Source organism: Barbus barbus (genome assembly GCF_936440315.1).
Source record: "Barbus barbus genome assembly, chromosome: 18".
Taxonomy (NCBI): Eukaryota; Metazoa; Chordata; class Actinopteri; order Cypriniformes; family Cyprinidae; genus Barbus; species Barbus barbus.
The window spans coordinates 2,851,632-2,875,308 of NC_136746.1; the positions used below are offsets into that span (position 1 = coordinate 2,851,632).

Sequence of the window (23,677 nt, forward strand, 5' to 3'; positions counted from 1 at the left end):
GTTAGCAATTATTAATCAGATAGTCTACTAATACGCTAATGAGAGTTAGTTGACTTGTAGGTGCAAAGATACTTATTGTCAACAGAATGCTAAAAAGAGACCATCAAAATAAAGTGTTACCAGAAACTCTATCCGTTGTCTCTGCGTTTTTTGGCGGATAATATGGTTACCACGGCAAATTTTGGTAAGGGGAGTGAGTGCTCGCGTTTCCAGGGCAGCTTCAAACACATATAGTCCACTTCAAATAGAACAATTTACTCTCATTTACAGTGAATTTACAGCGCGTTATGCAGCACGTACTCCATAACGGTTATGTAGTTACCTTACAAAGCAATCGAAGAGATCCTTGTTACAAGGACGAAGTTGCGAACTCGTAAGGGCTCAAACAAACAAACGAACAAACAGACAGACAGACAAACAGATCATGCAAAGTCCAGTCCATTCGCCGTTCACTTCATCACGTTCTTGTTCTCTGTGGAAAGCCTCGTCAGTCCTGTGGAGGTGATGGGCAGGTGGGGAGGCGGCGGCACCTGGCAAATCGTGCAGGGGCATGGCAAGCCCGCCCAGTGCTGGAACGAGCCCCCGAGCTGCAGCGGAGGCGCGGGACAGCTCTTCATCAAAGAGTGCGGCGCCCTGATGGAGGTAAGTCCCGGTAACGTGCTGGAAAGCGTCGCGGAGGCCGACGAGGTCAGCGCGCTCCCGAGGAGAGGATGCACCTGGTGCGCCGCCGCGCTCGCGCCACCGTGGCTCGCCGTCCCGCAGTGAAACGCCGAGTGGTGGCCGCCGTAGATCTCGCCCACCAGCCGCTTCATCTCGTCCAGCGAGCTCGTCAGCATCAGGATGTAGTTTCTGGCCAGCAGAAGCGTGGCGATCTTGGAGAGCTTGCGCACCGACGGCCCGTGCGCGTACGGCATGACCTCGCGGAGCCCGTCCATCGCCAGGTTCAAGTCGTGCATACGTTTGCGCTCCCGGCCGTTGATCTTCAAGCGCAGCTGCTGGATATCCTGCTCGGTCACCTGCTTCTTGAGCTTGTACTTGCTGCCGGAGGGCATCTTGGACGCGTGCTCGCCCGTCATCTTCTGGAGCAGCTCGCTCTGCGTGGAGGACACCGAGTTCAGGCGGCCGTCTTGAGGATGGAGGTGGTGGTGATACATCTCATCCATGTCTGGAGAGGAAGCTCTGCTGGAGCTGGAGTCCGAATTCATTTTATGGCTGCGCTTGGGTAGGAGGTTGTCTCTTGCTCTTGTCTTGTTTTTATTTCAAGTCACTCCTGCTCGATCACCTGATTTATCCCACTGGAGCCTCTCTCTCACTCTCTCTCTCTCTGTAGACCGAGGCCGTGTCTGCTGGTTTGATTTCGCACCTCTTGCTCTGTGGCGACTCATCACAGGACTCCGTATTTATAGTGCTGCTCGAGAGGGGCCAAACAAAAGGATCTTGTTGGGATGACGTCCCCATTATCTAGAGCGTTGTGCTTTGACTGTCCCATTGACCAAAGGAGCATCTATTCATATTCATTGTAACGACACCATGGGGAGACACTTTAGCCCAGGAGCCTCTGAAAGTTTGCAAATACTTCTCCACGCTTAAGAAACGATGTCGGGTCGCTTACAATGCACCTTGCATCATTTCTTGTCACAGATATGCAGTTATAATATATATACGCTGTATGCAGGCTATATCAAGTTTATTTCACAGAATACTCATGTAGTATTAACACTTTCGTTAAAATAACAACTAACAAACATTATTACAAGTAAAGATTGTAAGCATTAGATAATATGTTACATTAGAAATATGTGATTCTTGAAGTTGAGTCTTATTCTTGTAAACCACAAATTCACATTAAAAGAAGTCTTGTGCAGAGCTATTTTAAGGCCCACAAAAGCCTGTCAAAAATACAGTAGAAGCCCCATTAAACTGAAACCTTTCATTTAATCGCTTTAAAGAACAATTGTTTTCATTACTGTCAGGTGGTATGGTAATTATTAACATTATAGAATAGTAACTCATTTTATTCATTCTTTACCTGGACTTGATTATAACAGCATGTATCTATAAAGAAGGATGAGAGTGGCACTCGTTACAGATACAGTTTTTGACTTAGAATTAAATTACTAAAACTGATTTGAAAATCTAAAACAAAGATGTTGTTATTGATGCAAATATTTTTAATGCTTGAACATTATTATTATTTGCAAATACAAATAAGAAAAAAAATTGATTAACCTTTTGAATGAAATTTTTCTCTTAGGGTGAAATTTAATGCTGTCAAATGTAATACATATTTTGTTAATTTCATAAATAGTTGAGCAATTCTTAAGCCTCTTTTCCTGGTATAAAATAGCTAAATTGCTTTGGCGTGTTTATTTATATTTCAATATGTTTCATAAACAAAGTCTGTATATAATGTTAATAATTGATATATCACCTGAAAACAGAATGCTGTATGTGTCAATTTAAAACGTACCTTTAGTCAATGATCTGGCAAGATGCTGTACATTTATTATGATATAAAAAAGCAGACACTATGTTCAGATATTGCTCATACATTAATAAAATTGCTATGTATATTAACAGCAGTAAAAAAGGATTATAATGATTATTAACAAATAATTTCAATTATTATATGAAAATATTCCTATACTGATTTATGCTCACTTTGAGAAATGTTTATTTTCGTTTGAATTTGTCATCATTTGTTATGTATTACAAATAGAATTAATGTATTGGTTAAATATTAAATATGTTTATCTTTACAATATATAAATTACTCTTTTTTTTTTTGGCAGATGATGGACACTTGCTATTACAACCTCTTATGTCACAGACTTTACATCTGAAGGAGTGGAATCAATACTGAGATTTCATTTATGATATATTTTTACAGTCTAAAATTCTTAAAGGGGTTTTGTTAATATGAAACAAATAAACCGAGATGCAGTTTTGTATGGTGTACTGTCTCATAATGATGGATTTCTGTGTACAAAGTGAAATGAAAATCAGGGTAACCATCAGAACATGTAATAAAAAAGACAGCAAGATGAAAACTGTCCCACAGTATTCTGAAATAGGTAGAAGTTCCCAATTTCGTGTATGCAGAGGGAAAAAAAAAGAGTCTTCCCTCTGGTTTTCCACCGCAATACAATCCCCACATAAAAAGAGTGAAAACATGAATTCACCGCAGCATAGAGGAAGTTGAAAGGGAATCGTTTCTCATAAAGGTGCTGCAATGCAAAGAAAAGCTCGGGACTGCTTTACTCTCTCTTGGTGGCATTTGAAAGTGTAAAGCTTTGAATACCAATTGCTTGAACTGGACATATGTGAATCCTTTTTAATCCTACTAATCCTGTCTCCAAGTGTTTCTTTGTCTGTGGGGGCGACCACATAGATCTAAGTGAAAGTGTTCCTAATCCGGCCAATGTGGAAAAATGTCTCAGTGTGTGAGCGGAGGGGAGAGGGAAGAGTCCGGAGGAGTGGGGACGGGAGGGGGGAGAGAAAAGGATGATGTGGCCGTTACGAGGATGTAGAGTGGTGGGGGGGTCCCATTTACTCACTGCTGCTTTGAGAAGGAAACCCAAACAGCAGGACCCCCTTCAAACACAGCCCAACCCTCCCGCGCTCTGCTGACGATCCCAGAACCTGGGCGCTGGACAGGGCCGGGGGCGGCGGGATGGTCTCCGTGGGCAGAGCTGGAGTGTCCGACTCATTGTTGAGGCTCTTTTTAACAGCTGTACTCGTGCTGTTCCCCGCACGGCTCCTGGTCCTCTAAAATACACAGAGCCACATTCCACGTCGCTGGTTTGGTTGGGTTGCAAAAACAATAACAACGTTATTACATGAGGTATGCATCAAGGCATTTCAAATTCTACTATATAACTACACACTTAAAAAATGTATAAATTCCATTGCATTAGATAATGAGCTTTCCACCCAGGTAGTATCTGCAAACAAATGAGGCTAGAGGTTTTTTAAGATCTTTTTTCTGGGCCATTTTTGCACTGGCAGTAGGTCACTTTCAGTGTTGGGCAAAGTTACTTTTAAAAGTAATGCATTACAATATTGCGTTACTCCCTAATAAAGTAACTTATTACGTTACTTAGCTACTTTTTATGGAAAGTAATGCGTTGCGTTACTTTTGCGTTACTTTTTAAATATGAGCAGGGCTTGATTGTTTTTAATACAAGAAGTTCTAACTATAGCAAATGTAAAAGCCCTTTCACACCAAAGAGTGTCATGAATAAACCTCAGGATGAAGGAAGAGTAAATTAGGTCTGTACAGTAGAACGCAGGAGAAGGTTCAGCACTCTTCAGCAATATAAAAAACAATGAAGCACAATTGTTAGTTTATCTAAAGTCATTTTTGCTTATTATTATTCACAATATTCACAATAACAAAATATTAAACAAAAGAACTAATAAAGCTTGTTGGGTTGAGAATAGAAGCCTCACGACGCAGCCTCCACACACACCCTGCGCAGTGCAATGGTGCAGCTTATATCCTCACAGTTTCCCCTCCTCCTGCAATCACATCAGATCACCAATCATTGGAATCAGGTGGCAGCCATAACCTCCTGCTTATGGGAAGTAAAGGGGGAGAGAGAGAGAGAGAGAGAGAGAGAGAAACAGGGAGAAAAACAAAACAAAATACATCCTTGGACGTAACAGTATGGTTGAACTGGATCATCAAAGGTCAGCAGCAAAGATATTGGTTAATAAAATGGGATTACATACATTTGTGTACTAACAAACATATTTAATTATTGCAGGTTTGCGTCATATTCTGAGTTTGCATTTCACTGTTTTAATTCATTTAGATGAATACTAAATCTGTTTTTTTGCTAGTGAGATGAATTAATGCACATTCACATTTAGTATAGGACTACAGTCAATAAAAGGGGAAAAAAGTAACTCAGATATTTTCTTGTAAATTAAAAAGTAATGCTTTACTTTACTAGTTACTTGAAATGCTTTACCCCCCAACACTGGTCATTTTAAATAGAGGCACAGTCAGACCTAAATTTATTCAGACACCTTCAACATTTCTCACATTATCACAGTTGTGATGGAATTCTTTTAATATTCAATACATTTAGTAATCGATAATTGATAATCAATAAGATTTGAGCAATCAGTAAGTCTTCACAATTATTTTATTCTTTATTGTTTAGAAAATCCACAACATAGTTTATTCGCTATAGTTTAGAAAATGGTAATAAAATATGACAAGTATTTGGAGTTAAACTGTGTCAGAACAAATTCATCTTGATAATGTCAGATTACTTTGATAGAAAGGCATGTAATTTTTTTTTTTTTTTTTTTCGTGACATTCAGCCAAGTGACATTTTTTTCGTGACATTGACCCATACTCGGAATTCGTGCTCTGCATTTAACCCATCCAATGTGCACACACACAGCCGTGAACACACACACACACACACACACACACACACCGTGAACACACACCCGGAGCAGTGGGCAGCCATTTATGCTGCGGCACCCGGGGAGCAGTTGGGGGTTCGGTGCCTTGCTCAAGGGCACCTCAGTCGTGGTATTGAGGGTGGAGAGAGCGCTGGACATTCACTTCCCCCACCTACAATCCCTGCCGGCCCGAGACTCGAACCCACAACCTTTGGATTACGAGCCCGACTCTCTAACCATTAGGCCACGACTTCCCCAATGGATTACAATCCATTACTTTTACAATCCATTACTTCTAATGGATTACAATCAAACAAAAATTATTCAACCGTTAAATTTATGTACACAATTAGATAATGCAAATTTACGCCAACCAATTACCAAGCAATGCTTCATTTTGTTCAGTCTGTGGTGTAAAAAGTTCGCATTAGCAATTAAACAAAAATCACTTCAGTAAAACATGGTTAGGTCAAAGTTTTGGTCCCAAATGTTGATCAATTTTACTGGTAGTCCACTGTATGAAGAATTTTTAGGTATATGTCACAGTTCACTTTATTTTGGTATCCTCACTTACATAAATTAACTATAATGTCCTGCACCCACTAGTAAAAAAATATCAAAAATTATATCTGTTTTTTTGTGACGATGCCATAGGGTTGCTGAAAGAAAGATATCAATGAATCTTTGAATGCCTTGATTCTATATTATGTTATCTTACAAGTAAACAAACCTTGAAATTTGAGAAATCTAATTATCATTGCGATCAAACGATAAAAGCTCACTAATTAAAGAGCTTGTAAGTAGCAGCACAATGAATGTGAGGTTTCTAATTAATATTTTCAGGGTTATTTTCCTCAAAGAGGACATTTGCATTCATTAGGCAAAATCAGAGGAATTAACATTTCAGTGAAAAAAACAAACCTTTATGTTTCTCTTTAAATTGAGAAGTGTGAATGACTACTTCTGCAACAAGTAGTTTACTTTTTAAAGCTGTCTCAGAAACATCTTTGAAAGATTGGCCACACTGGTAAAGGATCCAATAAATGCCAAATAAATAACTCTTTGCAACATGGTTTGGTCTAAAACAATATGTTTATCCAATTAATGTCTTATCAAACAGTCTTGCATATCGCTGTAGACTAGAGCATGTACAATAAGATAATCCAACATAACTTAAAGATGTTTAACGTTGAAATATATTATGTAGAGACAACTATGCATAAGACATGTGTATGTTCATTCCCCACTAAAAGTGTCAACACTGTTAAGCTCTCAAAACATTGGTCTGTTTGTTTGTCTGAACCCCGACCATCCCCACCCAGCAACACTGGTTTAACCAGCAGTGGGAGTTTGAGGCGGGACAATCAGTTTCCCTGACCAATGACAGTTCAAGAAACTTTTCTGCCAGCAATCATTAGGGCCCAAGCCACTAAGGCGCAGGGGCCTCTTGTTCTTCTAAAGATTATTATTATTTTTTTTTTTATTTTATCTTTTTTTTTTTCTCTCTACTATCCGGGCACTTTTGGGGGCCTTAACGTGCTCAAAAACTCTTGAAAATTGGCACGCACGTTGGAACCTGCGGCCATTAGGACGCCGCAGAGGCTGGGACCCGGTCTGATTTTAATCAAACTTCAGTGGTATGTTCGTTGTATGATGCCGATCGCATAGATGTGACTATTAGGAGTCAAAGTTATAGCGCCACCAACTGGCTGCAGGAAGTGTGTCGTTTTCAAAATGCTTTTAATTCAGCATCTTATTTTTACTCGATTTGCTTCAAACTTCACCAGAATAATGTCAAAACACGGCCGATGTAAAACTGTGAAGGGAATATAGATATCTAAAATTATGTTGCCATGGCAACTTGTCAAACTTGAAAATTATTTTCTGATGATTTTGAGGCAGATAACATGTTTAGAATGTCATGAAACTCAACACACATATCAGTATTAATGATAGTTAGACACGGGAAAAAGCTCATAAACGGGCGTGGAAGAGGCACTCTATAGCGCCATCTTTTGTCAAAAATGGGGGAGGGGGTTAGTTTTAGCTACAGACACCAAACTCGGTACATGTATTGTTCTAATCAAGCCGGACAACTTTCTAATTTACAGTCATTAGCTACGACCAACAGGAAGTAGTTTATTTTAATGTCAATTTTTGGGAATTTCAGGCATCAAATTAATTCATACTCCTCCAAGCAGAAACAAGTAATTCACACCAAACTTTTTTTCAACATTATGCCAAGATACTTCCAAACACTTCATAAAAAAGTTAATACACAGAACAAGTCATTCTGAGGAAATGTGATTAATTTCATGAATTTACAATACACTATGGAGAGCAGAAAATGTAAAAACTATCAGACAGCTGATTTCACTCTGCTTCTATGTGTGGGGTGGGGGTGGAGGTGACTGTGTGAGTTCAGTGTGGGTTGAGGGGGTGGGTGAGAGAGAGAGAGTCTACAAGGAGATTTTAGGGCACTTTATGCTTCCATGTGCTGACAAGCTTTACTGAGATGCTGATTTCCTTTTCCAGCAGGACTTTAGCACCTGCCCACAGTGACCACTTCCAAGTGGTTTGCTGACCATGATATTACTGTGCTTGATTGGCCAGCCAACATGCCTGACCTGAACCCCATATGGAATTTAGGTGATATTTTCAAGAGAAAGATGAGAAACAGTCGATCCAACAATCCAGACGAGCTGAAGGTTCAATAGTGCCTCAGCAGAGCCACAGGCTGATCGCTTCCATACCACACGCCACTGATGCTGGAGTTTGTGCTAAAGGAGCCCTGACCAAGTATTGAGTACAGAAATGAACATACTTTAAAGAACTTGAACTTTTCTGTTTTGCAAATCCTTTTTTTGATTGATCTTAGGAAATATTCTAATATTTTGAGAGACTGGATTTTTGACTTTCATGAGCTGTAAGCTCTAATCATCAAAATTAAAACAAAAAAAGTTTGAAATGTTTTACTTTACATGTAATGAATCTAGAATATATGAAAGTTTCACTTTTTGAAATAAGTTAGAATAAAATAAAAAACCTTTCACAATATTCTAAATTGTTGAGTTGCACCTGTACATATATATAAATTTTGCAATTAAACATATGTCTTCATATATCAAGAGAATGCATGCATGTAATAATAATATCACAATATACAGTAGGTAACATACAAGGCAATATTATTCTTACTATAAAACAATATATGCCATTATGAAATGGAATTAATGTAGAAATAAATTGAAAAGCTTTCTACGCCAGAGAAGGAGGAGCCCCAGAGCATCCCCACCTATTACATAACGGACCCATGGCAGGTGTTTAACAGCCAGCTCAAAGATTTCCAAGAAAGTTATTTCAAACCACCAAAACAAACTCCAAAACAATTTTGTTTAACTATGTTACACCAGTTTCTTCTTCAATTACACTTGACTATATCAGGGCCTTAACAGCGCTCCACACGATAGGCTAAAATGTGCCATATGGCCAACAAGTCCAGTGCTTCAGAATACATCCAGCCCTCAAGCAACCACAGAGCCGCCTGACACGGCAAGGCTGGCTCGCCATCGAATCCGGCACAGCATTCTCACTTTAACTGTCCCTTTCAGAGCCAACAATTGTTTGTCTCTATTCAAGCTCAGTTTCAGCCTGGTAGCCTCCATTCTGCTTTGTGTGTCACTCTGTGTCTGGTTCGCCCCCTTCTAATGGGTGCACATGACCAGAAAATGAAGACCTGCATGAGGGTTTCGTCGAGACGGGGAACCGCGAGAAGAGATTAATATGTAAGCTTTGCGGCTAAGCTGGATACAGGGGAGGGTGCTTTGTGCCCAGGGAGGGTTACATGTAAGGAGAGAGGGGCTGGCCTTTTCATTCACCAAAACTTGTCCCGAGGAGCGCCCGCTCACCATTGTGCGAGTCAACATGAGGGCGGTTGTTTCATTAATTACACATTAGCCATTGGGCCGCAAGGTGGGAGGTACGGCGGAGAAAATACAGATGTGCTTGCGGCCAGATCGAGGCAGGGCAGAGAACGAGAAAACACATTGATCTCATCCAAAGGATTTTCATCTAAAATGAGGCCATGCGGGCTCGGAAAAGGAGGCTCTTCTTGGCTTTCCCGGGCCACCTTATCCCAGTAAACTGCTTGGTGGTCTCGCATTGTCTCGCTTTAAGTCTCTGCTAAGCACTATTGTGGTTAGCCAATTGTCACAGGCACTTCAGAAGAGAAATCACACCAGCTTGATGAGGCGTCGCTGCTCCTTCTGCCCACCAGCACCAGGCTCTCGCACACTAGACAATAAAGCTGAAAAGAGCCCAGGCTTGTACCCTGAGAGGGCGCATCAGGCTTCGTCTCATTGTACTCATTCTCCTCCGGCTCGCCAACGCCACAAACCTCTGCTGCTTTATGACCTATCCTGGATTACTGTCATTCAGCTGGGACGGCCCTCTCCAGCCCCATGGTAACCCAGTAAAACCAGTGGGAGGGTCACAACTTTATGAGGGCTTGCCTAAATGCGTCCCTGGATTGTCTCCCATTAGAGCGTCCCTCCCACCCATCAACAATGCCCAACAAGATCCCAGAGAGCCAAAACGAGACTGTGGCGGTTTCCTAAACCTTGGAGATTCTTGGCTGCTACTTATTTCATTTCGGCAAAAGAGGTAGGGCCTAGTCCCAAATGGAGAAACTGGAGAGGATCTGCAGTCTTGTGGATCTCAGGAAAAAAAAAAAAAGATACAAAAATTGTACTTTGAGGGGTACAACTGTTTGTCGCCGAGGCAGCACCCACAAAGGGACATCTCCGTACTTTATCTTCCCCTAAAACAGGGGTGTCCAAACCCCTTACTAGAAACAGATTGCAGCTAAACTCTGCAGGACACTGGCCCTCCAGGAGCAGGATCGGACACCCCTGCACTAAAAGAATCAAACAGGACTAATATGCAAATTTTTGTTTTAGGTACAATGTTGTCTCTTTCTTATGTGACCATGGACCACAAAACCAGTCGGGTCAATTTAAAAAAAAAAAAATCTAAATATTATCACCTTAAAAGTTGTCCAATGAAGTCCTTAGCAATGCATATTACTAATCAAAAATTAAGTTTTGATATATTTACAGTAGTTTTTACAGGAAAGTATTTACAGGAAATTTACCAAATATCTTCATGGAACATGATCCTTACTTAATATTCTAATGATTTTTGGCATAAAATAAAAAATTTATCATTTTGACCCATACAGTGTTTGGTTGGCTATTGCTACAAATTAACCTATGCCATTTAAGATTGGTTTAGTCCAGAGTTTTTATGCCTTTATTCAGACAGGACAGTAGAGAGCAGAAAGGAAATCATTGGGTAGAGGCTAGGAGAGAGGGGAACAGGATCGGCAATGGACCACAAGGTGGGATTCGAACTCGGGTCGCTGCTGTATGTAACTGCCCAACTGACAAGATATTGTACCCCTCAAGGTACATTTTTTGCATAATTGTGATTACCCCATGTGGTATATGATGTTAAAGACATGCGACTGTGTGTAGTTCGATTACAGAATACTTTTGGCAATTATATTTTAGCTTCAACATTCATAACTGAAAGAAATTGTGTTCAGTTGTGAAAAATATTATGATGAACAAAAGAAGCAGAAACTTTTGTTGGTCACATATTTTCTGCAATAATCCAAAACCCATGGAATTCAAAGAAAAAAACTTTTTTTGTTTGAGTTTTTTTTTTGTTGAGGAAAGTAGTGTTATGCTAACATCAGAATAGCATACAAAAATCACTGCAGTGCACTATTATACACATATATTTCTTCTGAAAGAAGTTGGGGGTAAGTTATCATGTTTGTCGCAATCTATGATGGCTTTCATTAATGCAGGTCATTTTGACATAATGTAAAGCATTTACTGTATGCTACAATTTGGTCAGACTGTACGAGCGGACCAACAGAACTTTCCATAGATGCTTCATAACTCATTTCCAGTCTCCAAAGAGACCGATTAGAAATGCCGATGTTTGTGGCCAGTCTGATTTTATAGTGATGTAAACCTTTTCAGACTGTGGTGCCGCCTCCCTGTTGAAGCAGTAGGCCTTAAGGTCAGCCTTGAGTAAACTCTGAGCGTTGGTGGCCAAGCTTCACCTTTTACCCTCTCATGTCTTTCCCCATGAAAAGCCTTTTTTATTACACTCATGCAGGAGACGTTCATAGTCCAATGGGACTCTTTGATGTAAGCAGTCATCAGACCGAAGGAGAAACGCAAAAGTAGGTTTTGCTTTTATCGCCACTGAATGGATTTCAGAAATGTGACCCTGGAGCACAAAAGCAGTCGCTGGGGTATATTTGTAGCAATAGCCAAAAATACATTGTATGGGTCAAAATTACAGATTTTTCTTTTATGACAAAAATCATCAGGATATGAAGTAAAGATCATGTCCCATGAAGATATTTTGTAAATGTCCTACTGTAAATATATTTTTTTAATTTTATATTAGTAATATGCATTGCTAAGAACTTCATTTGAACAACTTTAAAGGTGATTTTCTCAATATTTAGATTTTTTTGCACCCTCAGATTCCAGATTTTCAAATAGTTGTATCTCAGCCAAATATTGTCCAATCATAACAAACCATACATCAATGGAAAGATTATTTATTCAGCTTTCACAAATGCTTCTTTTTGTATTGTGTTTGGTGTAGGGCTGGGTGATATATATAAAATATTAATGATATATTTGTGATGACTTTGCTTAAATAAAATGATGCAAATGAAAAATAAAACTAAGCAAAATATTGTGATGATTTTAATGTGCCTCTTTCTGGGGCATTACGTTCCCTAGTAAGCATGTCATTAGATCTGCTTCATCGTCCAGCAACCTGTAAGTAGCTTTATTGCAGCCTCGAGAGAGAATTAGATTTTAATAGCATCTCAAAAACAGTGTTAGAGTTAAGTTTGATTCATTTCTGTTCATCATTGTAACTTTCCATCATCAGTTGTGGATCATAATTCAAAAGTTTTCATGGAAGTCTCCACATTTTTATTACAATAAAAATATTTTAGTAAATACAGGTTATTATTGATGTTTATGTATTATTGGTGCCTATAAATCAAAATGATCAAATATCATTCTGCATTGTGTTCAGTAGGGAAAAATGTTAAAAATCTCTTGCTTTAGAACAAACTTTTTGGAGTAAACATTTTCAGACAAATACAGAGTATTTCAGGAGAAATACATGAATATATGTATAGCATACTAATAAAAAGCTAAATTGGCTATATTGCTGACTATATTGTAAAGCTCTGATTCTATGTACGGGTGTTGATTGGTCAAAGAAAATGACCATTGCTTTCTCTTGCATTTCCCTCTATGTAAGAACAAAGATGTGTAGTCTGATTACTCACAGTGCAATCGTTAGATGTAATGAATCCTCAAGTGATACGAGGAGCGTGTGTGTCTGCACCTGCAGTCTTGTCATTTCAGAGTGTTTTTGTCTGTGTTTCTCTCTCTCTCTCAGGGAACACCTCATTAGTACTCACTAGTCAAGGGCTATTAGCTTTTCAGGTAGTGCAGTTGGGAGGTGAGTGTCAGCGTGAAGTTAAACTAACACTTATCTAATTACCCACAAACGCCAAACAAAAGTGGATTCTTTCTGCTTGACTGCTCTAATCTGACAATGTACTTATATACTTACAAACCACACATACATAGCAGGACTAGATTAAAATCAGCTGAAATACTAATACCAGATAAAAGATCAAATTCTTCTCAGCATTACTGTTATTTGTTTTTATATATTTCAGAGATTTTAAGCAAAAACCCCAATTTATGGCATTGGCTGGTGATTTATAATCCCTAGCTTCAAAAAACGGGACCATAAAAGTCTTTTGAAAATGACTTTATGTGAAGAAATTTGTGTCATTATACACTGAAATTGGTCCTGTCTTCAATAGCTGTCAAGTTATATTATTTTATTTATATGTATATATATATATATATACTGTAACACTTCAGTATAGGGACCAATTCTCACGATTACCAGTTGCTCATTAGCATGCCTGTTATTAACATATTGGCTGTTTATTAGCACTTAAAAAGCACATATTCTGCATGATCATATTCTACATTCTTAATCCTACCCAATACCTTAACAACTACCTTATTAACTATTAATAAGCAGTTAATTCTGTGTTCATTGAGGCAAAAGTCAAAGTAAATGATTTGCAAGAATTGGACCTAAAAAAGTGTGACCATATATATCTCAATCATATATGGTATGACCAATACCAACAGTCTTTGACATCAGTAGCACAAAACCTTGTGAAGTATCATACTTGTTTTAATAATAATAAACAAGTGCATATTTAGCAATAAAACTGCAAATGAGTAGAAGGATTTACAATCCATAAGTGTATGGCTCCAAAAGATTTTATTTGGTAACTGTGCTGTATAAATCACCATCCACATTTGTGGTTTGGAAAACAGAAGCTCATTCATTCTGTCTAATGTTTCATGGAAGAAAAAAAAAAAAACGTTTTTAAGAGCAAAAATAAGGACAACATATCAATTACTGGCTGAACGATTAAACTAGTAGATTTGATATTTAACTTAATGGGATATTGACTGATTTCAATTGCAATATTTTTTATCACTTGATCATTTTTTTAAGAAATCAAATGCATTTGCCGTGATCGACTGCAGTTCTTCATATATGAAATGCATTTGATGTTAAAGCCATTAACATATTTTATATTACTCAGAATATTTGATGAAGATTTAACAAAAATCAACCGATTATCCATGTAATTAAAGGATATAATTAGCGCCAACGATTTGAATTCGTTGAAGAAAAGGCAATCTTAAAGAAGCGGAGAGCTGTGTGTTGTAGCGCTTCTGAAAGGGCCATCAAAACCCTTGTGCAACAAATGACACAGTAAATCAATTTAGAGTTGGAAGAAGAGGGCTTTTCTAAGGAGAGACCCAGCAAAGCAGCAAGTAGGGTAATTTAGAGATATTGAGGGGGACCCGATCCTCTCCACCCCTCTCATATGCAGCTGCAAACAGGGTGTCATTGCCTCCCAGGCCCGGGGTCTGTGCGTATGCAGTGCTTCCCCGCGTTTGTCAGCCTATCAGCTAATGGAGGAAGTTAATTGTGTTGGTTGTAAGGCCACCTGTCACGCCAGCCTTATTTCCATAGTAATAGGACAAGGGTGGCATGGACAGCACGGCAGGAACCACCGAACACACACACACACACACATCTACAAATGCTAAGCTTGTCAGCCAGATCCAAAATAGCTGTAATTAAAGCAAACAATACAACAGTCAGAATCAACAAGGATAAACAGAACACATCTTGCCAAGTAAGCATAAAATGGAGAATTTAGTCTCCGTCAGATCTTGTTTTCTGTTTCTCTAGGACTACAAATACTGACTATGTTAGTGACTTCAGCAAAAGTTTGGCCAACAACAGCAGGAGAAGAGAAAGGCAGTTTAATACAGCCATCTGTATCGAATAGCAGCCGTTCTTCTCATGGCTACAGGACGCCTCTCGGACAAGCTGTCAAAACTCATACTGTCATATAGTTCATAGATATTTCTCAGTTATCCTGCTGTTAGGACAGGGTCTAACAGCAGGATCTTTTAGCGAAAAAAATAAAAATAAAATCTCAATATAATATGTTTGCTCTAAAGTGGTCTAAAAGTTTGTTGTTGTTTGTTATTATAATTAGTCAAGGTAAAAAGTTAAAAGGCATGTGTTTACACTAAATGAACAATGATTTAATAACTATTGTATAATATTCAGTGTCACATGATCCTTCATAAATCATGCTGAAAGAAACATTTCTGATTATTATCAATGTTGAAAACAGTTGTGCTGCTTCATATTTAGCAGAAACCATACTTTTTTTCAAGATTCATTTGTAACAGGTCCTTACTGTCACTTTGATCGATTGAATGCGTCCTTGTAGTATAAAAATATTCATTATAATTCAAAACAGTGTATAAATATGATCCACAAATGAATCATATTTGAGTGATGGTGTAAACTCATTTTGAATCAATGTGTTGACTTGGCCGGTTTGAACTGATTCATGGAAATTAATTCAATGTCTCTAATGTAGTTTTTGATACTGAAGTGCAAATCAGAAACATATTTTAAAGCATCCGTTTTATATGAAAGGACTGAAACTATTGCAAGTCTAATGCTGGTCTATTAGGACACTTTGAGGCCAAATAAAAAAATAATCATTGTGACGTTCCTAATGTTGCTTAATTTTAAATTACCAGCAAAATCATTGCGTATATGTTATGATTATTTTCCATATTGTCTTCAGAGGATGGTGTCACATGTTGGTTTCTGTTTAGTTCCTGTTTGCCCTTATTTGGCTTGTTTCCTGTCATTAGTTAATTATGGTTTAGTCTCATCACCTGAGTTTTATTAATCATCTCATTTGCGCTTTAGTTTGTCTGTCTTTATAAGCCCTCTCTTTCTGTCCAGTCTTGGTCTGCTGTGAAATGTCCTTCTTATGTGTTTACCTGTGTCCTTCCTTGCCTCGAGTCATTAAAGATGGTGTTATTTAAGTTGATCTCCACATCTCCTCGTTCTGTGCTTGGTGCACCGTGACAAATGGAGGGTATGACATGTAAATTTGAGCTATTTGAGCTTTCCTGTAGCTCCAATAGTAGAGCATGCCGCTAGCAACGCCAAGGTCATGGGTTCGATTCCCAGGGAAAAGCAAGAGCTGATAAAAATGTAAAAACTGTAACTTGAATGCAATGTAAGTCGCTTTGGCGTCAGCTAAATGCATAAATGTAATCATCAAATATTTTTACCATTTGTAATTATTTGTACATTTTGTACCAAGCTGCAGCTGAGATGTAATTTCGTATCTTAGCATTCACTCAAATATTTCATTGTATTTTACTGTACAACAATCATCCAGAAAAAAAAGAAGCAAATTCTCATTGATGCATGATAATGCACATGAAAATCCTGGCCTTGGCTGGAAACCACGCCCGCTATCTTTTAAAATGACACCTATTATTAAGCATATAATATGCACACTTATAATTGCAATCATCTAAGAATAACTTCTGATCACTGATGGCTCAAGACTTTCTCAGCTCTTTAATGTACACAATATGATTATGCCATGTAGCTATGTATTTAATTCGCCAACAGTCCGAATAGCTTTTTTCCCCCATATTTTTATTTGTTCGCATTTAAAATGCTAATGCCCACTTTATTACATGCTCTATCAAATGCAAATGTTTTGTTTTACTGCAGCAAAGTTGGGCTGACAAAGGCATTAGCATATCTTATGCCTTTCTCCTTAGCATGCGCTGGCGCGGCGAGAGGCGTGAAAATGCTATAAATTACATTAACAGACGCATTAGATAAACAAGCCAAAATGATGTCGCCGTTAAGACCTGCAGTAAGGTTGTTTGGGCAAATGAAGGTGTCTGGCTTTGCTAGCATATGGCGCACCAATTTCATCAAATCAACACCGTCTGAACATTAGCTGGAAGTGTCAGGCGAGCCTGGAACAGTCTAATAGTCATCATTTTAATAACAGTTTATGACAATGGAAGATTTCGAAACTTCAAGAAGCCTAAAAACAACTTTTAATTGCTAGTTTTTATAGATACACCTCTAGAGTATTAAAGTGATATATTAGATTGATCACGTGACACTGAAGACTGAAGTAATAATGCAAGAAATTCAGCTTTGATCACAGCATCTATTACATTTTAACAGATATTCACATAGAAAACATTTATTTTACACTACAGTCTAATTTCACAATATTATTGTTTTTACTGTTTTTGAGACTTTTTTCAACATAAAAAATCTTAATTATTGCAAAATTTTGAATGTTTTTTTTTTTTATTTTGTAAAAGGTTAAAAAATCTAAAACAGAGGTGGTTTGGAAGTTGCAAGTTATTTAGACTTGACTTACCTGTTGAAATAAATGTTAATTTATTATTATTATTATTATTCAACAAAGCACACTGGTACAAAGCAAACACTGACTACCAACACTGATCTTTGTTGAGAACAGAAAGGCCTTTAAACCTATTTTTCTCTTCAGGTAAAATTTTTAATAAATATTCAATTATTAACATGTCAAATATTTACGTTTAAAATATATTGCAATAGTAAACAGTTATTTTAAATTGTAATTCTATTTTACAATATTACCTACTAGTTTTACCATATTTTTTATCAAATAAATGCAGCAGAAGATACTTTAAAAAAATCGTAATTATATTTCAAACTTTTGAATGATACTGTGATTGTCACACTATGCCCGGGAGCACGGAAACACGGAGATCAGGAGACGAGGAATTCACAAACACGAGAATCTTTAATCCAACAAGGAGCATGGGAGGCACAGGACATCACAGGCAGGGAAGACAATGCATCGACCGACAAACATTCATAGAAGGACTGGGGCTTTTAAACATAGGATAATCAGGGAACTAAGGAGACACACCTGGGATCAAATTAACACAATTAACATGGGGAAACTGGGTCACACGGGGAGCAAAACACACACAAAACAGTCCACAATCCTGACAGTGATCAGTCAGATAATGTTTTTATTTATTTATTTATTTGTTTATTTTTGTTTAACTTGATTTACCTCCTGAAACCATTTTAATATGCTATTATTATTATTATCATTACCAGATTTAGCAAAGCACATTGATACAAAACAGATTTTTAGATTTATTCGAACAACATTTTTTTTTTTTTTTTTAGAATTAGAAAGACTTTTACATTTTAAATAAATATCCTGTTACAAATATGTCAATATTTCATTGGCTATATTTCTCATTCCATGTAAAACATGCTCACAAGCTTTAGTGGTGTTCCGTTTATGTTTTGAGTTGATTCCTTTCAGTGAATTGGTCAAAATGGCTCATTATTGAAACTGAATCAAAATGTAATATGACTTGATGATCCAGTAAACAGACAATGAAAAGTCATGCAAAGTCACTGGTCAAAAAGAGTGTGAACACTGTACATCACAACAGGTCATTTTCTACATTCTCCACATTAATCACACACATTTCTGAACACAGCACTGATGGAGACACAGGTGAAGAGCAGCTGCTGCAAAATCTTCACCAGGACAGTCATTCAGACGAAGATGCACATGACCCACCGTCATTTTTAAGACACCATCCATCCATTCTTTACGGAGGCCTGAACATCCTCAGTCCCACTTCACACCCATCGTGGGCTGTAAGAAAGCTTCAGCCCCAAACAGATGGCCTGCAGTCTCTGAGGACACGAGGCTACATGGACAGCACTGGCTCTTCTGGAGGGAGGGCTGATGCAGAGGCATATGGCTGCAGTCCCATCCCCTGCTGACTGCTTGTCAGCTCGGCAAACACACACACACACACACCGCTGCTGTAGTAGCTGGCAGATTGCAGCAAAGGACCCCCCCCCGTACCTCCCCATCTGCACCTAAAGACCCGCATGCCCCGACAATGAGGTGGCCATGTCCCTGCCTGCACACGAGCAGAGGGGGCCAAGAGAACAGAGGAGGGGGAAACACATTAACAAGCTATAATCTCAAACGCCTTATCCATAATGCATTGTCTGGGCCAATTTACATGGTGTGGAAACCTTCGGGGAGAAAGGGCCATACATCACATTACTTTATTAGCTTTCCAGCCTGTCTCGCACAGTCCAGCCTTTCACTTTTCTCTTTTTTTAGGTCTCGTTTTGTCATGCTTGTTGTACTGAGCACAACTGGCCCCATAAAGAACTCTAAACAGCTTAATTGTGAGGTTGTAAAAAGATAAATAAATTGCATGTACAGGACTGAGCGAGTACGACACAAAATATATGCGAACGTAAATGCTTCTACTGTAGCTGTGCAAGCTCGATTCGGTTTGCATTTCAAAATGTGTCAAAAAGAAAGTACAGAAAGTTTTATTTTTTTAGGCACATGCTTTTTTTCTGCTCACACTTTATTTTAAGGACCGATTCTCACTATTAACTACAACTTTTGCCTCCATGAACTCCTAATTACTGATTATTAATAGTCAGTAAGGTAGTTGTTAAGTTTAGGATTGAGGGATCTAAAATATGAACATGCAAAGTGTATCTTATAATTACTATTAAACAGCCAACATGCTAGTATTATGCATGCTAATAAGCAACTAGTTAATAGTGAGAAATGGTCCCTAAACTAAAGTGTTACAGTTTTTCTAAAGAGGATCACACTGCTAATTTTTTTTGCTAAGTTTTTAAATCAAGATTTGCAATTATGGTCAATTTGAGCCTGTTTTGATTATGGATGCACCATATAAATATACCTGAATTCCAAAACATTTTCCTTGATTTAAACATCATATTAAGAATAGCTATCGTTCATTCATTTCTGTGCAAATGCAAACAAAAGTAATTGAGTGCTGTGAAACACAAGCATTTGTGAAAGTTCAGTCTGTTTTCCAGACTCTGTTTGTTGTGTTTGTTGTACAGCGTCGGCCCCAAGAATTCTAAGCAAATGAATTGTAAGATTTGTTAAAGCTAAACAAATTGCACATATGGGACAGAAAAGAGGAGGTGTACAGTAAAATGAATGCTGAGGTTCAAACCAAATCTTTTTCAACAAGTGCAGTCCAAATGAATTCCCCCATGAATTAATCAAATCAGCACCAATTATGAGTCGGGGTGTCTGGTGGGGTCAATGGAAGGCTTGTTACTGTGAACCTGCGATCATGCTTCGACTACTAAACAGTGCTGTTGTGAGGGTCTGTGACAGATGAGAGCATCTAATTACCTTCAAGTTCTGCCGGTTCAGTTATTCTGAAAGAACTACACAGCATTCCCAACACAAATAGCCTACTACATGCCTGGATTATTCTGACAATCACATTTTGGTAACAACAAAGATAAAAAGGCTTGTTATTTAAGTATATGTGTGTGTGTGTGTGTGTGTGCGCGCGCATTTTTGTGACATACAAGGACACAAATTTGTATAAAGGCATGGGTATGAGAAGTATTATAACGAGAAGGTGACTTATGAGGACATTACCCCATGTCCCCATTTTTCAAAAGGCTTATAAATCTTACAGAATGAGCTTTTTTGAGAAAGTAAAAATGCACAAAGTTTCCTGTAAGGGGAAGGTGTAGGTGTAGGCTTGGTGTAGCGCGATAGAAAATACAAATTGTACAGTATAAAAACCATTACGCCTATTACACAATTCACAAAAACAAACGTGTGTGTGTGTCAGACCCAAGGACTGCTTGTTTGTGTTTTCTTCTTGTGTTTGTGCTCAGTTGACATAGCTTTCTGTCTATGTCTGATTATTGTCATTTGTTTCAGGTGTGTGTCATTTAATTACCATTATCAGCCCTCTTATTTATGATGTATTCAGTTCTCTGTTTGTCGTCCGGTCTACTACGTCCCTACGTGTGATCCTGCCTGTCCCACCTGTGTTCGCCCTTTTGTGGATTATTAAATACTATTTGCATTGTTCATCATCTTCTTCATGTGCTTCATTCACCGTAGCTGTGACAGAAGACCGGACCTAAAAGTGAAAGTAACGCGGCATGTTACCCCTCGTTTTGTTTTTCGTTTTGTAAAGTTTTTCTTTTTGTGTTTTGTTTAAGGAACTGGCCACAAAGTTCAGCGAACTGGCCCGGAGGAGCCAGGATCTGTGGAGCTTTGCCCGGGACTTCAGCCTTCTCACTGCTACCACCACCTTGGATGATGAAGCGCTGAAGTGCCTGTTTAAGATCGGGGCAAACTGTTGACCTCCCAGACACCATGGGATTGAACTTGAGGGAGGCGATTGTCCGGTGTCTGGAGAGTGTCTTGCCCCGATCTGTAACACAGCTCAACCTAGAGCCCAGCCCACCATCACTCTGCTGCGTGGAGCAAAAGACTGAGCCCATCTCTGAAGGAGAGCCAGGGCCCGCTGTGAATGACGAGCCATCGACATATTGAGCGACAGTGCTGAGGATCACCCCGGAGCTAGAGCCCAACACGTCAGACCAGGTGCGAGAGCCGGCTACAGCACTCGCCACGGGGCGTCGCCACTGCACAATGGCTGAGGGTGAGCTAAGCTCAGTGGAAGCTGATTTGGATATATAGGCAGACATGCCCCCTCTTCTCCTGCCTTTGTCTGAACTCTCTGCCTGCCCTGAACTATCTGTCTGCCATGAACTATCTGCCAGTCCTGAAACAACCATGGAGGTCGTTCCCCTATCACTGGCACTCCCGATGCTGGGAGAGGCCTTGTGGTGTATGTGGGCAGCACACACCGTTCCTAAGCCCCCTAATCATCCTGAACTCCCGCCCAGCCTCCCTTTCCCACCTCCTCTGTATCAGTCTTCACCATCACCAATGCTATGTCCTGGCAGCCCCTCTGTTCACCCTCAGCCCACCATCTGTGCGGTGGGATTGCCGCAGGTCTGCCAGTCTCCATCGCCATCGTGGCTGGAGGCTCCCTTGTCTCCACCTCTAGTCTCCGAGTCCTGGACTCCACCTCGGCCCTCCTTCCCTCCAGCTCCACCTCAGTCCTCTGTCTCTCCGGCTCCACCATGGCCTTCCGGATCCCCGCCTTCACCTAGGTCGCCAGAGCCAGCTGCTCCACTTGGCCCTCCGGATCCTCCCCGTCGCCCGGCCTCATCAGCTCTCCGTCTCTGCCTCGGGCTCCACCACCACCTGCTCTGCCATCGTTGGTCGGCCCCCTGGAGTCGTCAGCCCTTCCTCCACCATGGCTCCTCCCTTCGTCGGCTCCACCGTGGGCCGCCATCTTGGCTGTGGCCTGGGTCCCTCCTGGCTCCTCCTGCTCCCACCTGTCTCCTCCCTGGATCCTCCCTCAGTCTGGTCCTCCCTGGCTCCTTCTGTCTTCTCCCTGGATCCTCCCTCCGTCAGCACCACCCTGGACTCTGTTAGTCGTGCACCTCCCGGTCATCCGGTCATCCGGATACCTCCTGAACCTCCTCCTGTCTGCCTTCCTGCAAGCCCTTTGCCATCCCCTTTCACCATCCCACATCCTACTCCTAAGTCCCCCTATGTCCCTCGCTTTATTGTTCCTATGGCGTGAGGTCATGCCTTCCAGGAGAGGGTTGAACTGTCAGACCCAAGGACTGTTTGTTTGTGTTTTCTTCCCTCATGTGCTCAGTTGACCTAGTTTTCCATCTATGTCTGATTATTGTCATTTGTTTCAGGTGTGTGTCATTTAATTACCATCATCAGCCCTCCTATTTAAGATCAGTTCTGTGTTTGATGTCCGGTCTACTACGTCCCTATGTGTGATCCTGCCTGTCTGACCTGTGTTCGCCCTTTTGTGGATTACTAAAGACTATTTGCATTGTTCATCGTCTTCTTTGTGCATTTCATTCACCGTAATTGTGTGTGTGTGTGTGTGTGTGAGAGAGAAATTGTATATACTTTACTTAGATAATACAGAGTGGATCATGCCGTATCCTTTGTATTATATTTGAATAACGGTAAAGTAGCCTTTCTGATGATTTGTCATTGGCAGTGTTTAAAACTATGTTCCAAATATGACATTTAATTGTAAATGTAACCAACAAAATGCATTATAATAATAAAACCTTAAAGTTATTTATATTTTTTAATTTAGAAAATTTTCATTTGCTTTTAATATATTTTAAGATTCAATTATGTTACAAAATGTATAATAATTATATTATAACATATAATTACTGCAGACGATTATTATTATTATTATTATTATCTTCAGAACAAATTTATGCAAAATAGTCCCAACCATGTATACTGAACTAAAAGGTTAGAAACTGCATTTTTATGATAGTCAAATACAAATACATTTTATTGCCCCATTAATATGACTTTTCACCCAAAATGCACATTGTGTCATATGTTGTTCCTAACATGTAAAACATTTCTTCTTTTGGAACACAAAACGAAAATGTAGGAGTCGGAGAACCTCTGAACGACTGAGTGAACAGGTGAGGTGTGTTTTACAGTCTGACAGTTTTTAAGAAACATTTATTAAAGTCTTTCCCATCGTAAATATTACAAATATACCTGATTATTCTGTTTTACTTACCTGGTTATCATTTACACTTTTTATAATGTAACTTTTTAAACAGTGACTTCTATAAACTAAAAGACCAGAAAAATTATAATAATCTTCATGAATTTGTCATTTTAGTAATTTATAAATTGTATAAATTGTTATTTTTAATATATTCTCTAAATAAAGATATTAACTGAAGATATTATAAAAAATTAATTTTT

At 39.2% G+C, this 23,677-nt stretch overlaps 1 protein-coding gene across 1 annotated transcript; it reads right to left on the reverse strand.

Moving 5' to 3' along the window:
• Positions 1 to 449: 449 nt before the first annotated feature.
• On the reverse strand, positions 450 to 1,205 carry LOC306883906 (oligodendrocyte transcription factor 3-like; the record flags this gene model as incomplete). The annotated part of the gene is made up of 1 exon (XM_079439415.1): positions 450 to 1,205. The coding sequence occupies one exon, from the start codon at positions 1,203 to 1,205 to the stop codon at positions 450 to 452; it is 756 nt and encodes a 251-aa protein (XP_079295541.1).
• Between the last annotated feature and the right edge of the window lie 22,472 nt (positions 1,206 to 23,677).